This window comes from Pholcus phalangioides, unplaced genomic scaffold (genome assembly GCF_987345545.1).
Source record: "Pholcus phalangioides strain wild (caught in Gottingen) unplaced genomic scaffold, Ppha-v1.0 ptg000024l_1, whole genome shotgun sequence".
Lineage (NCBI taxonomy): Eukaryota > Metazoa > Arthropoda > Arachnida > Araneae > Pholcidae > Pholcus > Pholcus phalangioides.
The window spans coordinates 28,258,636-28,277,189 of record NW_028301616.1 but is presented as its reverse complement, the minus strand read 5'-3'; the positions used below and the strand labels follow the sequence as shown (position 1 = coordinate 28,277,189).

At 35.7% G+C, this 18,554-nt stretch overlaps 1 protein-coding gene across 1 annotated transcript in view; it reads left to right on the top strand.

Annotated features, from left to right (window-relative positions):
* Kua (Plasmanylethanolamine desaturase Kua) overlaps nucleotides 1-17,997 on the top strand; it is a 39,463-nt gene extending 21,466 nt beyond the window's left edge. The window contains exons 2-5 of the mRNA XM_089250306.1: nucleotides 11,125-11,244; nucleotides 11,468-11,559; nucleotides 13,930-14,148; nucleotides 16,288-17,997. Of these exons, the coding sequence (XP_089106432.1) occupies nucleotides 11,125-11,244; nucleotides 11,468-11,559; nucleotides 13,930-14,148; nucleotides 16,288-16,548 (692 nt within the window). The 3' untranslated portion in view covers nucleotides 16,549-17,997. The remainder of the gene's footprint in view (nucleotides 1-11,124; nucleotides 11,245-11,467; nucleotides 11,560-13,929; nucleotides 14,149-16,287) is intronic.
* The last annotated feature ends 557 nt before the right edge of the window (nucleotides 17,998-18,554 follow it).

The window sequence follows — 18,554 nt, the reverse complement described above, 5'->3', positions numbered from 1 at the left end:
AGCCGGAAGAGGGTAGAGGGACCTGCTAAAATGTAGGTGTATGCGTATAGCAAATATTATAACTTCAAGGTCGCACGTTGGTCCACTGTGTGCCTGGTGGAAATTGATTTATCCATTAGGAAGTCGAGCGTTCAACCCCGAGTATTACGACGGCAGACCGACCGCCGGCGATTAGTATGCCCCCCTCCCCATTTTTTTTTTCGTGAGACTAGTAGTCAGTCAACACACACACATATACTAAGAATCATTACCTACTGGACTTTTTCGCGTGCTTTTGCGGTACGTTCTATCGCAGTACAAACGATAGCCCGCCGTGAAAAGCGTGTAGATATATCTACATAACTGTTCTGATGACCTGATGTGAGTTATCCAGGTGCAACGACTTGATATTAGATTCACGTGACGCACGCAAATGACAGTTCAAAACTCTCTCTAAAAAAAGGATTGTGGAGTTAATATTTTTATATAATATTAATGATGATGATGATGGTGTCTTTCCAATTAGTTTATTGGGTTTTGTTCTCGCAATTTCATCGACGAGAGGCGTCGGTACGTGGCATTTTACTAAATACGTTATCTGTAAGGTGTATCGCCCCTCTCATTTTGGCAATCGAAATTTTTTGTACTTTTTTTTTTTTAAAGTAGGGCGGGGGGTCGATCAATTTCGACAATCAATCGAAACATAACATACACTGCATCAAATATTGGGAAAATTATTTTTCGCTGGTTGTGAAAATATGATGTTATCTGTTCGAAATGCGTGATCGTCATTACTTCCCACTCGTTTTTATAGTAAAAAAAGGCGGAGTGAGGTGACTTGTAGGTGTGTATGAAGATAATAGTTTCTTCTATTTGAGGCACTGATTATTTCATGACACGTAATATATATATATATTTATATATATATATTATATATATATATATATATATATTACTGCTAAAGCCCAAAGTTGGTCACTTCGCGAACTTGCCGACACAGTTGATCCGGCCAGTGGCCGAAATTCGGGCTTTCGCCAGCCCCTATATGTCGATCCCTGTATGTCCCTATATATGGATCACTAAGATACCGATATTCAGATTCCTTTGATCGTTAGGGTTTCCATAGCTAACCATAATGACTGTGGTTAGCTATGGCTAATTATAAATGGCCATAATTATCATACAAAAACATATGCCAAAATGACGATCACCCCGAATCATAGGGACCGATATATAGATTATGGATCGATGTATAGACGGCTGGCCGAAGCTCGGCGAAATTCCGAATTTCGGTAGTCGGTCAACTGGGCCGTCCAGTTCGAACCTTGGCGAACTGGCCAACTTCGGGCTTTGGCAGTAATATATACACTTTAGCAGTCCTGTTATACGCGTAGGCCATATTCAGTCAGACTCAGTTATAACGACATCTGAAATTGTGTCGCTATAACCGAGGTAGATGCTTATAAATTTATATTTTATAAATAAATATGTGGACCAGATGCCATCATGAATTAATTAATTTCGCGCTTCTGTAAATAGTGCTATACTATAATACTAAATGTAGAAACAAAGCTTGTACTCTCTCTAGATCAGTGGTTCCTAACTGTTGATCGCGACTCCCTGGTGTTAATGAACCGGGGAGGGAAGGTCGCGAGGCATACTGTTGTGATTTGTCAACATCAAGTGACTGAATATGCAAATTATCGTGTGTGTGTATAATTCGATGCATTCGTTTTCTAGTCATGTAACCTTTAATCTCTTGTTAATAATATAACCTGTTACGTTTTCATCATGAGTGGTTCTTTGCATCCTACATTCACGATCCCAACTTCCAACACATACTTCCGATTGGAAAAGTATCCAAATGTGTTGTACTCAGATATGTCATTTATGTTGCAAGGGGTTGTGTAGTTATTAAAATAAAAAAATTAACTTTTTATATCTCTTCCCCGTGTGCCCAAAATCCCAAGCATTTAATGCTATTTCCCACCCCCCCCCCCCAAACTTTCTTCCGTTTCTCAAATTCGAATACCTCGGTAAATATTGCACTTGGAAACGTGGAATTTTTTTAGTTGACATGAGAAGAGACAGGAAAAAAAAATTTCCAACTGGGTTTTTGGGTACACAGGGAAGGTACAAAAAGTTAATTTTTTATATTTAAATAACTACAACCTCTTGCAACATGAGTGACATTTCTGAATACTACACATTATTTGGGTACTTTTTTCAATCGGAAGTATGCTTCTGGGACCAACGGTTCGCCAGTAAAATGCTATACGTTCTGTTACCTATGCAATGTGTACTGTATAATGTGTGAATATGGACCTGAACCAGTGATTATTGATCTTACATTTAAGGTGTCATCCTGCGGGGCTAGTTTGACGGAGGCGAGGATTTGCTTGGGGGAAAAAAAGAGTTCGAAAGACAGGACTATATGTATATATATCACCGAAATGGAATTTCGACACGCCATCCTTCATAATAAATAAGTAAAAAATTTGTACCCCCCCCCCCTCCCCCCGCGAACTCGATGAAACCCTGGATTTTGTTTTATGGCACTGAGATTTCTGCTCTAATTACTCAACTTCCGACGAGACGGCTGCAAACTTTTCTTGATTGACGGACGTGTCTCATGTCAGCCATAACTACCTCCGATCCACCTTCGGCTCTGCGTAAATGCAATGGTGTAGCCAATGCGCATTTATAATGCATTTATGATAGCAAATGGAATGAGTTTTAAATGATGCGTGACATCATGCGAAATTTCGTGCCATTTTCGCCAAAAGTTTTTTGTATTCCTTCAGCGATGGTGACCAAGACCGACTAATTCATTTACTTTCCACGACGTTAATGACCTTCTTTTGCTGGGAGAGGCTTGCTAGCTATATATATTCGTAAATACGAGTCATAATCATACGTCTACCCCTTTGACTGTTTTTTAATGCCAAGTTCTGTCTCCAGAGTTGGCACAGATATATCATTAACACTCTCGTGTGACTCTCCCGCAAATTAGGTTTTTATATTTAATATTAATTTTTCTTCTCATTCATGGCGCCTCTAAGTATTGCCAGTAGTAATGACGAGAGAGAGAGGGGGAATACCATTTTTTTTTTTTAGGTTTCTATAACGTACCTACTGAGTACGAGAAACTTGAAGGATTTCACTTGGCAGGCCCATCAACTTCCCGCTGCACAGTTTTTGGTTTTCAGTCCCAGCCATAGGCGGAGATAGACTTGGAAGTCTGGGGGGGGGGGGCACGATGATGATGTCAATTCTTATATACATATATACATTACATCAGTCAACTCCACCTTTGATGTTGGGGGGGGGGGGGCTTCCCCCGTATCTCCGCCCATAATCCCAGCAGAGACTTATGAATAGTTGCAGCTGCTTTTGACTTACGAAACATCGACTTATGGATTTTCCGAGTTATGAACCGAAATATTTCGCACTTTTGGTGACTCCAGATTGACTTTGGCGATATTCGCTGAAAATGTTTCAACCATACTCTCGACACTCGTCTGCCCTCCCCTATCGTCTTTCCAGAATTATCGAGGGATACATATTGTATAGATTTAATTATGTACAGTACGCACAACTTTTAACCGAACGATGGCGATATCTTGTGTTCTAAAAGTTGTAGAATGAAGCGGTTTCCACCAAAAATTATGGTTCGTGATTTTCTACCCGATTATGTGTAATTTGTCTTGATGAGGGGTCATCTACATATTTATTATTGTTCAAACTTCAAAATTTGAAATGTAAACCCTTATTTTTTTCCCCATCTTATCTGATTTATCGCAATGCACTTATCCTAAAAATAAAATTTCATCGCCGTAAGTATAAAAATGAGAGAGATATGAATGAAAATGTGTTTGGGGACGCTCTCAACATTGAGAAATGGAATTTCTCAAGGTTGATTGCAGCGGGGAAAAAACCCACACCAAAGTTTCGAACGATAAGTACTCCATGTGCTACGCGAGTGCTTGGATTTAGTGTTTTTTTATAATTTTTATTTTATGGAGGTGAAAAACAAACTTTTTTTTTATTACTCTTCATTTTAGTGACTTTGTATCTGTGATTGAACGAATTAATAATTATACCATAATTATTTCAAACGATGTGTCACAAAGCAATTGTTTGTGACGACAATTTCATCAATTCAGAAAAAAAAAAATAAGAATTTTCCGTTGAACATTGCACTATTTTATATTACAATTTTGTTTCATTTTGCAATTCCTCAATTTTTAATAATGCTAAAAAAGTGAAAAAGATGATTTACGCTATTGGGGGAACCGTTATTTATTGATTATTATCTCCATAAATATGAACATCAATCTAATTGTATGGTATTAATTTGTGAATTTTTCGCACGTTATTATATTTACCATTTCAGCTCATGAATATTGTCTAAGGAATGAAACAAATTTCTGAAATAGTGAAAAATTTCAAAATTTCGTTGTTTATTTGTTTACTCGAATTTTTAAAAAGAAAAAAAAAAGTTTGAAAAAAAAAACTATATGGATGACTTATTTATCGCATCACCGTATACTTAAAACAATGATTACCCATTTTAGTAAAGTTATGAGCTTCATATTTAAACATTTTCGCATAATTTGTCATGAGAAATTTTTCAATGAGTTTCAAATTTATATCTACATAGTATATGATCCCTAAAAGTGGTCATTTTCATATAATCGCTCATATCTCGCGAAATAGAGGTCAGATTGGAATGAAAATTAATTCTGTTGGGATTTCGACTATGCCGATTCGAATGAAGTAAAAATTAATGTATGCTTCTATTTTTTCACAAATTTTTAAAATATGTTTTAATAATTCATAACTCATATTTAAAAAAAAAGCCAAATTCAAAATGAGTAACAAAATTATGTTTGGCCCTTTAGAATCTATCATGTAAAACAAAAATTAATGAGATACCTATATTATTTCAGCAATTATGCTCAAAAACAAGATGTTTCTGTTTAACATTACGTCACTCGTTTTTCAATAATTTATATTTCGCAAACTGTTCGTTCGAAATTGATGAAATTTGGTATTTCGGCATTTCTTGAGATTCTAAATCCAAATATGGAAGAAAAAAATGGGGTTACTATTGAACTTTGAAAAGTTGGATCTAGTTTTAACATCTAGATGACCCCTTAAGAAAAAATACACTTATGGAAGATCTTAAACGAAGAAGAATGCTACCTTTCTTTTTTTTTGCAATAAATATAACCCAAGACATCGCCATCGTTCGGTTAAAAGTTGTGCGTACTGTACATGCATACACACACACACACACACACACACACACACACCAATGGGTTTCACCCTGGGGCTTATGCTCCCATATTCATATGAAAAGAAAACCACGGCAATAAATCCATTAAATTTGTTATAAAGGACTCTATATATGTCGTTTCTCGGGGGAGGAATGAAACATGGTCAAATGGAGGGAACCATGAGTCGGGGCGTCTTGGGCTCCCGGGCATTCTTTGAGTTTACTCATGCCATTCGTAACACAGTATCCACTACTATTTAATCGTACATGCACCTCGTAAGCATTCCTCTGGAAAATTTCTAACGAATTGGTACATGACGTAACGTGCGTTCTGAGTGTATGTGGTGCCCGTATAACGTATTTATGTTGTCAGAGTTATGAGTGTTTCGTGTTCTAATGATGCTGCCGTCTGTCTTCCATATTTTGATGTAAAAATAGCAGATGCCTAACATAGCATATGGATGGGGCGAAGTGGAGACCAAAGATCGAGATGTTTGGTGGGGGGCACCAGTGCATGAAAAGTACTTTCAAAGAAAGGACTCAAAAAAATCCGTTAATGATTTCGAAGGTCTTGTAGTACTGAATTCAATGATATCTGTGAATTCGAGTCACGATTTCAACTTACGTTTGATGCGTCGAACGTAACTTGATCGTGAGTCTTGGAGTTTCGGTTCTTGAACTTTCATCGAGTAGCGAGCATCTGTTGTGTCCAACATCACACTTTCAAAACATAGCAACTCTGAAATTGTCTACGAGTTACTTACTCCGACTCGGACATTCGCCATACGGGGGTTCCCCGGAGGGAGCATTTATTTTCTCAATTAAAAAAGAAAAAATTGAATTGAAAAAAATGGAATTGTCTATAATAAAACACACGCACGCACACTACACACCCACCCACCCATTCTTTTTCTGTATCTCTTCTCAGCTTTCTTTTTCTTTGTTTTGTATCTTCTTAAATTTTGTTTTATTTTTAATTTTAGGCACCATTGAATTTTCGATAGTAGTTTTCTCGCGCTTCAACTGATTGTTCGCGCATACAATTTTCATTTTTTGTAAATATTGTATATGTATATTTTTATTAATGTCTCATGTTATATAATCACTATTAATTTGTGTTCACATATATTATATTCAGTATATAATGATGATGTCACTCTCCGCTATCATACGAAGGTTTTAACAACTGGATGTTGCGAAGATATATTTTGGAAAGAGAGAAAATTTAACTGCCCCTGCGGTTGCCATCTGGTGGCAGCGTCAGCAGTTGTGAGCTTGGCCTGAGTCTGGTCAACACCTTCTAGAGCAGAAGGTATCTACTCTAGAAGGTATTGGTCTGGTCCGGCCGTCCATGTACGGTCCCTTTCAGTGTACACGAGCTCCAAGGAAAGATTGAGAGATTCGGTGCCTCTGTAGTCTAGTGGTCTAGGGCGTTCACCCGGAAAGTGAAAAGACGTGGGTTCGATTCCCCGCAGGGGCAGTTGAATTTTCTTTCTTTCCAAAATATATCTTTGCAACATCCAGTTGTTAAAACTTTCGTATTCAGTATATACACAACCTCTGACAATAAAGTTCGGTGAATGAAGTCAGAACGGCCGATCTGGCAACACTGGCGAAGCAAAACGCTGCACATGCGTAGCGGCAGGTGTTGACCATTTGCCGCCACCGTTGTTCAGTTGAGCGTCGTTTGTGTTCCATGAAAGACTTGTTTTACAAAGTGCTTGTTTTGTGCGTTGGTTCTTACCTGAGGGAACGACGATGAATGTTGCAAGGTACATTGAAATTTTGACCCGTTTCATGAAACGTCTACGCAGGGTACGACCTCAGTACGCACAACAAGGTTCATGGTTTCTTGTTCACGACAATGCTCGCCCTCACACAGCCAATATCGTCAAACAGTTCCTGGCAAAAAAGGGGGTGGTGTTACAGGACTATTCACCGAACTTGGTTGTCAGAGGTTGTATGTATACACATATTTTATACACTCTTTGTCGGAGGAAAATATATTGTATTTCAGTCCGCACAATGCATGTAATACGACTTCTTGAGCATGTAGAAATAAAGATTTTTGTAAAAAAAAAAAAAAGCGCGCGCGCGCGCGCGCACACACACACACATACAGAGTATATTGAGAATTCTTGAACAGAGGGATTTGCTATTTGGGAGAGCACCGAATCAAGATTACCGGTGTAAAATTTCTGTTTAAATTAGTCCATTTAAGGTCATGGCATCGTCATAATGTTACTGTTTCCCTGCTAATGTTCAATCATCGATTTTATTTTCGGCTGATGTAATTTAGAATGTTACAGCCTGTACTGAAAGTTGCGATTTTCTTGCAGATTCGTCCCGTTTTATGCATTATGTCCGTTATAATATGCATCTGATGTATGTGTTCGTGGCATTTCTCATCACCATTAAGTTGTTGGCATTCGGAAATAATGAGAAAGTCGATTTCTCCCCCACTTTTAAATTGCAAATGGACGATGGCGTGCCAAAATAATATAAAAACAAAAGATCTCGTGATTTTTTCGTCAGCAGCGGACGTGACGGGTTTCCATTCGATTTTAATGGTACTCGGCCACGAAACCTTCGCGGCTGCCACCAGCGGCTGAAGCTTTTGAGATGATTGAATTTCTCTAGAGGTATAGAGGATCACGAAGATTATATGCACAGGGAGGGGTACACTTTTTTTTCGAATTTACCTTCTGACATCATTTCTTCTTTGGAGTACATACAATGCATTCCGTTGGAAGGTTCTTGAGTTGAATTAAAAAAAGGAAAGAATTGTACGCAAAATCTGGACAGATAGTGTAAATGTCGGCCCCAATTAATTATCACACAGACGATTCAGTCTTAATTCCAATTTAAACCTCTTTGTTGCACAACTGTCATATTGTCATATTTACCTCCCCTTTCAAAAAGATCAGCCTTTCTCGAAACTTGTTCCGTGGCTTCCGTAGGCCTCGCCAAACTTTGTCAAGGGCATCGCTGCGAGCTGAAAATATTGATGTTTGCCTGATTGGTGGTTAGGTGGAGCCGCAGTTCAACAATTTATATAATTGCTGTTTTATGAGAGAGCCTTAGATATACTGTATGACTACAGTGCTAGGAAGCCGCGGGTGTCATAAGTCTCTGAGAACCTCTGCATTACATTGCGATATGTAGTTTGAAACCGATTCCAAATGGCTAGACAAGATTTTACCATGAGGTCAACATGAGCTATCCTGACAGGAGGTTTATCATTTTTTTCATTCGTCCTCTAAAAGGAGCTAACTCGTTGAGTCTTCATTCTTATTATTGATATCACTCCGCCCTTACCAGAATTTTTCTTAATCGGCGCTTCAAATCAAGTCATCCCTCAGGCTATAGGTATAATATGGGATCCAAATAATTTATCCCTGGATCTCATAGCTCTCCCGATGGGGTGATATCGCTACTTTGAGAAACACTGTACTAACAAATCGACTTTTGAACTTAAAATACCAGACGGGCGACTTCTTAGCTGCAGAGACATAATCGAGGTATTTAATGATGATTATCCAGAAAATTGGGAATTGTTTTTCCCCTACTAGAAATAGTTATCAATTGTTGCAACACTTGCTTGTATGTCGTTGGAAAAAAACTGACATGACCTTCAATTCTATTCTTCCACGTCGCACATATCGTCTATTATGGTAATACGTATTGTCGTCATTTTCACAATTACGTTCACGGAAATCTCATTGTCATCGTCGTCTTATCAGGCATTTCGATCATATTAATTGTGATCAGTCGTTATCTCTTACAATAAATATTTCCTTTTGAAGAATTGGGGGGGGGGGGTTATGTCGTGTTTGTGTGTGACGGAAAATATTTCACAAATAATATCGTTCCCGAATATTCATTCGCAAGTGTGTCTTAAATTGTCCGACAATGTCTGATGATCTATCTATTCGTGAAAGTGATCTCATTATTCTCCTCCATGAGAGGCTTGTTGTTGTTCCTTGGGATGATCTTTTCCTACTGACCTAGCTTATTCTCCGTGTGTACGATGTGTGTAAACTATAATATGTTTGCTGTTCACCGAGAGAAAAGACACACCCATTTTCTCGCGGGCGGATGAGATTCGGGTGTGGTTCTAATAAATGCTTTTTAACTCCTTTTTCCTGGGAGTTTGGAGACGCGTCGTCCCCACGAAGGTGGAGCGTGGGGGACCCGTGAAACAACGCGTTTTTAACCTTTAGTTACGTTTTCGTATATAGCTTCGGAAAAGGCGGGTCTTTTAGAAATATCACAGAGAATGAATGTCATGATGATGGTTGATGTGTCTGTAATGCTTCGTTTTTCTACAAGAAAATAAAAAAAAATTTTCACTGGTTATATATATAAAAAAAATGTGTTAATTTTTTTATGAGGAGTGTTCCGTCCCTTGTATGTAAATTTTTCACTATTCACTCCCTATCACTGTGCGCTGTAGGAGACGAATTTTCGAAAGTCCTACCATTTCCCCCAACTTTTAGGGTGGGTGATACCACTACCTCCTATATACATCCTGTATATAGGAGGTAGTGGTGATACAGTGTTAAAACTGACGTTGAACAGTTGACCATTTGGTATTAAGTGACTTTTAAGCAGGGCTGGACAAATTGCAAAAAAACGTAGGTGCTAGAACAATTTTTTAGTGCCAATTTTTTTTTTTTTACTTGAAGAAAAAGTTCGAAAATAATGCTTCTTTTGGTTTTTTCAAGGTATATTGACCTTCTTTCATGTAGGCAGATATGCTGCTATAAATTCCAAACATTTTGTGCTGCTCTCAGCTTGCAATTTAGTAACTACTCGAAGACAATTTTAGGCGTCAATACCAATTTCTTAATCACCTGGGATTTTTTCCAGCCGTGCTTTTAATTGAAGGTGTCTGAAAATAAAGACTAATATAGTGGATCCGCTTATAATTTTTTCCCGCTTATTACGAATTTGTAAATGAAAAACATATATCTATGTGTATTTGGGATATTTATTACTTCTGTAAGAAGAGAAATATTTTTCTTACATGAGCTAATCTCAAAAGTATTTCTCCCAACCAAGAAAAAGGGTAGAGAAGAAAAGATTCTCTTTTATTGGCTTCAAATTCAAATGCTTTCTAATCAGTTATTTTTTAATTTTTTGAGTGTGTCTCAAAATGGTTTTTCTTCGCCCAGTAGGGCCAAAAGAGGGACATTCCTGCTTTAAATAAAATATATGAATAATTAAATGTCTCAACTTATTAAAAGGGAGATGAATTTCCCATTTTTCCCACTAGGCTATTTGAACTGGTTTTTTTCTGATCTTGCTGCAGATGCATACAAAATGTGGAGAGATATTTCCATCCCAAATTCATTGTAGCAATGTCTTTAAGGAAGCTAGTGTGTCTTCTGTTGACTTTCAGTGAAAATTCATCAGTACTTAACAAGAATAAAAAATGTTTGGATGAAGGCAAAGAAATAACAGTTCTGAATAATTGCAGTGAACCCACATTAACCTTTACTGCCTATAAATATTCTAGTTTATGGCACCTTATATAAGACGCATACATGGGGGCCCATGCCTCTCAAGCTGACCAAAAATTAGGGAAAAAAATTAATATTGTGGTTGGAGAACTTAAAATATCAAAAGAAAATACCCTTTATATGCCATATTGACCAATTTCAGTTAATTTAAATGCTTTTTGAAGGGTGGTAACTCAAAATTTCTCGGTAAGAAAATTTATATGTGCCCCCCCCCTTCTTCCAGCCTTTTATGCCTCCTCCAAAAGTCGATTCTGCATAAGCCCCCACCTTATATAATTTTCACATGCCAACTTATATTTTGATGAATACATTATTATTTTTTTGTCTCCTTGTGTTTAGGAAAAAGAATTCAAGAGGTGATATCTGTAGTTCTGTGCCTTGCCCTGATGGCAATAAATTTTCTCCATTTGCTGTATTATTTTCAGCCTAGTCGGTGGAACTCAGTACTCATTTCTGCCTGTAAGTGATTTTTTTCCTTTTTAATAGTCATGAGAAATTGAACTGTACTGATAAAACCTTGTACATGTGATAACTTGAGGCTCTATAAATTCATGAAATCTGAATGAAAATTAATTTCAATCACTGTTATTATATACAATGTTGATTATGGTTCTGAGAAATTTTTATGCATTCATTTTTCTGTTGATTGGTTGAAACAAGATATTTTTTTCCCATTTTCCAGTGTGTGGTGTTGTGTTAGCAGATTTCCTGAGTGGTTTGGTACATTGGGGTGCTGATACTTGGGGTTCTGTTGACTTGCCAATCTGTGGCAAGGTCAGTATTTTTCATTAATTTTTATTCCCACATTTATCCCCTTTATTTTAGTTTAGTATCATAAATAGCACTACTAAACCACACACCTGCACCTCGTCTACATTCCTCTGTGGAATTTCTAATGAATTGGTGCATGTTGGAATGTGCGTGTACGTGTTGTGAACCTAACGTGAAGTTTGTCAATGTGCAATGCCTGCCATGAGCAGTGCTGTCATCTGTCATCAATTTTTCTTACTATGATTGAATAATTGTACCATTGTAGAGGCCTGTTGCTCTCTGTGGCGAGACTTTTTAAAGGGCAGATCGGCTCGCATTCACTCCTCAAAGTTGGGAACCACAGAAAACCAACTTCAGCTGACCACCACTGTGGCGATGATGGGGTTTGATATCATGAATAATGTATTTACTCCCATATAGGACGAAATATGAGTTTAGAGATCCAAATAAGGGAAACTTAATTTATTTATGCAAGCACTTTTGTTTCTTCCTAGATAATGGCATAAAATGCACGTATTAAGGCAAACAATCTCATTTTCTTGATACTATAATCTTTCATCTAGTCTGACTTTCCCTTCAAAATTTCTCTAAAATTCAATTTTTTCTACTCTTACTTCTTACTTGAACGAAGTGTCGTCCTCAGATCGGTCGAGTGCATTTGAAATGAAGGCCTGAATGACTTTGATATTGGCTCTAGAGGCATACTCTTCTATGAAACTGACATCCACATAGCAAGCTTTAAACATTAGTCCATTGGATGTGGTCGGTTCGGGTCACTTCATGATTTTTGCCAGTTTCCTTCTTATTGTGAGGATCCAGGTACGAACCCCATTGGCAGCACAGTAGTTGTCGGCTGAAGTTTGTTTCCTACAGTTTTTCTACTTCAAGGTGCAAATGTGATCCAGTCTCCCATTTCAAAAAATCTTTCCACAGAGAGCAGGTAGACCGTCAAAATGATACTAAAACAACATGAAAATTCAAGCATTTATCATCTTCACTTCAAAATATAAACAATAGATGGCAGCATCAGCAGAACATGAAAGAAACACATCTCTGATGGTATGAATACATTAGGGTCACGTATATGCACACACACCCAACACGTTCCTGCATGTAACCAATTCGTTAGAAATTCTGCAGAGGAATACATGCGAGGTGCATGTATGATTAAGAAGAGGAAGTAAGTCAGTCCATTAACAGTTTCTTCACATGATCTTCAAATGACTTGTTGATGCATATGTCAAAGGGGTGACCCATCTTTAAATATTGGCCCCAGCAGTAAGCTTAATTGCAGTGTGATGGTTTAAAAAAACAAAAATAACCCAATGAATACTTTGCTTGTGAATATAGGATGACTTTTATTGACTGGAAAATTCAATAAAAATTGATTAAAAAAATACAATCATTCATCTTATGCATCACAAATATATATGGTATGTATAATGAAGTTTTTGTGTGTTTCTGATTGCTTCTGAGTGATGGAGAATGATGTATGTACTGAGTGGCCCGAAAGTTGCTTAAAATTTTAAAAGTAAATAATTTGCAAGTTTTTACATTTGAATAACACAGTTTTCAGAGGAAGAACTTGTGTGATTATTTTTTCATAATGAAAACATTTATTGCCAGGATAATTACATTTTTGGCCAACTGTAGGTGAAGTTAGTGTTTTGTCCATTAGTGCCATACACATTGAATCTGCTTGAATAATTCTGGGCTGCTAGTTTGGGACCCCCTGTACTGCCACCTATTGGTGAAAAGTATAGTTATTTTCTGACAATCATTTTTTTTTAATTGTGAAAAAAAATCTGAATCATATTTCTGTAAAGATTTGTTGATTTTTTGAATTCCTTATGACTTTGGATTACTATATGTATATATATATATAGGATTATTATCCTATTAATACTCAAGTTTGTGTATTATAGGATAATAGATAGATAAGCATTTAACAAGAAAGGCATTTATTGCAATGATAAACATCTATTTTAAATTATAATGTGGACACATCTTTTTTAAGTAATTTAGTAATCAGGTATAGAAGTATAATATTTACATGGCAGTCTGTTAGTAATTTGCCCTCCGTTACCACCATCGACATCACAATACCTCGTTTCTGGGTATTGTCAGATATATTGAAAAAAGAACTATCCTTTCAAAATTTTTTAGATAGAAAATCATTCACTTATTACCATTTGTTCTTCAATGGATCATGTTTTTTTTTCTTTTTCAAAACAGAGTAAATATTTGAATTTTTTTTGTAAGTCATGTTCAAATGCTTGAATTTTTTTTAATTTTCACAATTATTATAGAATTTCTCTTAATTTGGTTTTATCTTCATCTTTCATTCTCATAAATTTTGTTTTGTTTCATCAGGCTTTCATTCGTCCATTTCGAGAACATCACATTGATCCAACTGCAATCACTCGTCATGATTTTATTGAGACAAATGGCGACAATTTCATGGTGACAATTCCGTTTTTAGGTTACATGGCTTACCAATTCATCACGTATTCTGTAGATAAAATCTCTCAAATTTATAATTGGAACTGTTTTGTATTTTTATTAGGAATTTTCGTTGCTATGACAAATCAGGTAAAGTACCGTTCACTCAAATTCAAATATCTTCTCATATTTTTCTGTTGCCAAACTATTTTCATTTTCTGCTATAAGTTGCTATTATTATTACAGACCGGAAGTTTAGGCACTGAAAAATGTAAAAATAGGCAGGTAAAAAGTATAGGCATTTATAATTTTTGACAAAAGTAAAAAATAACTAAAAACTAAGATACAGAGGATCCAAAAAATGACTGCTCATACTCTGTCTATTGTTTATTGTCATATATATTAGTTTATAAAAACTTCATTATTAGTTAAGCCAAGTTGATACTATCATGCTGCAAAAGAAGTGTTTGTGATCCTTCAGGTGCACAGGTTGGAAATGATTTAATCAAGAACTAAATACATAATTTTCTAATATGAAAATAATGCTGGATAAAATTAAAGAATGATAATTAGTGAATAATTGTAATTATTTTTAAATTAAAACTCTTGAAATATATTGATGTGAGTTTGATGGTATACTGTTGATTGCTATCTGAAAAATATGTATAGAAGAGATGAAAAATCTTTGTCACATCTATGCCTAACAACACTGTTTTGTCACATGTTCATCTCTGAGGCACTTATGCTTATTTGCATTCAAATGGGCCTGGGAGCGGTGGGGCTTTCTGATAAGAATATACTAAGAATAGAAATTTTCAAAAGGGAACAATATTGAATTGAAGTTGTTGATGCTTAAAATATACAGAATATTTCCTCTAAAATTCACGGATAAACCTAAAACAATGTCGAAACAGGCATTTATAGCAGGAAAAATTTAAAGAGGTATTTTTCTGAAAAATGTTTGAAAATAGGTAAAAAAAGGCACTTATATTATTATATATGGCATTTTGCCTGAACTTCCAGGCTCTAATTATTGATATTGTTATGAAACCTAAAAAACATACAACACATGTTTTGTTAGTTCATATTGATAGTGTTTTCATATTTAAATTTAGTTGAGGCATTGTGATACTTTCTGATCAAAAAAGGGATATATTTATGTAATATACAGGATGTTGCAAAATTGGAAAAGGATCATTTTGAGCATGGAAATTTTTTTTTAATAGTGACCTTTTCATATACTCCTTTGTTTTGGGATGATAATATCGAATACTGGGTTTGTTAGTTGAAATTATTCCAATTCAGGATATTTTTCATTTGTTAAAAAAATGGCTGCAAATATTGAAATGGTCTGTCACCATGATAACACACTGCATTTCAACTTATATAGTGAAGAAAGGAGATTCTCTAATTATTTTTTTTTACACTGAATAAATAAAGTTTGCCCGACACAGTTCTGACCAGGGAAATTCAGTTCAGAACATTGGTAATAATTAAAATTGATAACAGTTGTTAAAGCCTGGATCATGCTAAGTTTGAAAAAAACAAAGTCAAGGAAAAAAGTGACGAATATGTATTAATTTTACTCATATAAATGCAATCACAGAAGTGGTGCAGCAATGCTAGTTCATGAAATTTCAGAACACTGCCTATGGATTTTCTTCCTTTCTTTGAATTTCTTTGGCTTACTTGGGTCAAGAAGTTGGCGTAAAATAGTTTGAAATCTTATTAATTTTATAATCATTGCTGCGTAGTTATACGATATGCATATGCTTTGAAAAGTGGTGTATATTTTACATATTAATGAAATATTATTATTAAAAATATTAATATTTCTGACTATATTTGAAAAGTCTAAAAGTTACACTGCATGATGCAAGATAAAGAGACACGAGTGAACTTTACTCATGATCAAGTTTAATATGAAAAGATTTCTTCTTTTCATCAATGTTTGGGATCAAACATGCAGACCTGACAACCGGCCGGATAGAAAACAATAATCCTATGAATAAAAAATTTTAATTTTGCATGTAATATCTGAATATTGAGTGTAATAAAAAAAAAATCTGCCTATTGTTAACTATCCATATGAAAAATGTGTACAAAAACTACTGGCAGGGAGAAACCTGTGAATGGAAGGGCTTCTTGTATAATTGTAATAAATAATCACTTTCCAGAAAATTATTGTTTTACATTTATTTTATTTCAGCTTTGATGTTATTTGTCTATTTATGGATGTGCACTCAGTTTGTTGAATTATCAACTAATTGAAATTTATTTTCGATGTAGATACACAAGTGGTCCCATACGTATTTTGGTATACCATATTGGGTGACTACTCTACAGGACTGGCATATAATCCTGCCTCGTCGACATCACCGCATTCATCATGTAGCGCCACACGAAACATATTTTTGCATAACTACCGGTTGGTTGAACTATCCGCTAGAAAAATTGTGCTTTTGGACTACTCTCGAACGCATAATCGAATCTCTGTTTGGATATAAACCAAGGACTGATGATTTGAAGTGGGCGCTGAAAAAAGAATGACCACTGTGAATCCTCTAGTAGCAAGAATGTTAATTTAAAACAAAAGAATTATAAAAAAGACTAATAATGCTATGTGCCTCCTTTTTTATATGAAATCGTGAAGTGTTTTTTAAAATTTGCTTATGGGATATGCAAACTCATGTTGAAAAGGACAAATGGGTACATGTTGTGTTTTCCCCCTGTGCTGTATGTAATAACAACTTTCTAAAACTAGTCATGATATAGCACAAATTATTATTATATTTCCTGATGAGATTCATACCCTTTGTTTGATCTCCCTTGATTTTGGTTATATTGTTTTTTTCCCATTTTAGTGGCCTAGCCGTTAAAAAAAAACATGTGGGATATTGATAGAGCTAACACCAATTGAAATATTTGCTGGAATATTCAGGAGGTGTAAGCAATGCATAGTGTTTTATATATATTAGCACAGGGTATGGTCAGCTGAGTAGAGGAGAGCATTTATGCCATGGTAAGGTGTGATGAAGGAGTCCTAAATGAGTACAATGTAGCATGTTTGAATTCCTAGGCAAAAAAAATGCATAAGATGTGAAATTGTTTTGTTGGACACAAACTATGTATGGGAATATCTGTTCAAAACTAATTATCTTGTTTAAGTGATTTGTCAAGTTATATGGTATATCGACATCAAAGAAGTGAAAATGTTAGCCTAGGTTGATGAGACACTGGCTCACAGTACCAGTGTGGCATTCAACATGATACTTAAATAAACATGAAAATTCACCATCTGCAACTTTAACTTCTAATGTGCAAGACAGATGGCAGCATTTCTCAAACACAAAACGTGCATAACCCTGACATCATAAATACATTAGGGTCACACATACACACGCTGAACACTTGTTCCGGCATGGTGTGTACCAATTTATTAGAAACTCCACCAGAGGAAATGTTTATGAGATGTGTGTTTTGTTAAGCAGTAACAGAACTGTCAATGTGACAAACAAAACATGAATTTTCCCTTCTTTGTTCTTGATTTGTTGTTGATTGATCTCCTTTGCTTTTGAATACGTAGGATGTACCTACCTATTCCTCATTGCCTGTTGAAATAAGGGGTACCAGAGTATCCTCATGGTCACACATGTATCCCCATACACTGCAGTGAAAGATTTTGCTTTACTGTTACAATAAATAATACTAAAGCATGCAGTATTGTCACCCCGACAAATATTTAAACCAGCGTTTCTCAAAGTGTGTATCAAGGCTCCTAGGGGCATCACCAATCTTTGTCAGAGGCATCACTGCGAGCTAGAGATATTGATTTGCCTGTCTGTCTAATTATGCTGCCATGAAAATTTTAAAAACAGACATTATGAGCAGAATAACATTAAAATTGATCAGTGTTTTTTCCTGGTCTGACTATTTTTTTTTTGTTCATGCCTTTTTGAAACCCTTTGGTAATGTGTCGTAGTATCATAAAATTCATGACTTGACTTGTTTCTGGTTTTTCCCCCTTCAAATGGTGTTCTTTCTCTCCTAATACTTTTTGGTAGCTTAATATCTCGTTACAATGAGTTATTCAAAACAACATTCTGTTTTTAAATAGGTTATTGGTACTCACTATTCAGTATCAGTTATTTTCAAAAGTACTATGTGTGTGGGTATGTCACCAGGAAATTCTGAGATTCGTTTTAGGTGCTAAAGATTTTGCGCAAATCAATCATTCTTACAGGTGATGTGTTTGTTTGTAGAATTTGTTGTGCTTTTTTTCTGGGCAGTTTGCATATCCCTAAGAGAATACAAAGCCTTCTAATGTTTGCTATGTAATATAAAATTTTTTATTCGTTGTATACTTTGTAAGAAAAAAAAAGAAACTTGATGGTGATGATAATGATGCATTATTTTTCGTACAGATGCTCTTTGCTGTCATTTACTTATCAAACAAAGTTGATAAAAAATGCTTTCTTTTCCTCTGGTCAGTAATATTATGCATAAATGCATAGTAGGGTCCTGATTATCCTAGTTCATGTGGACCGGACCTAACT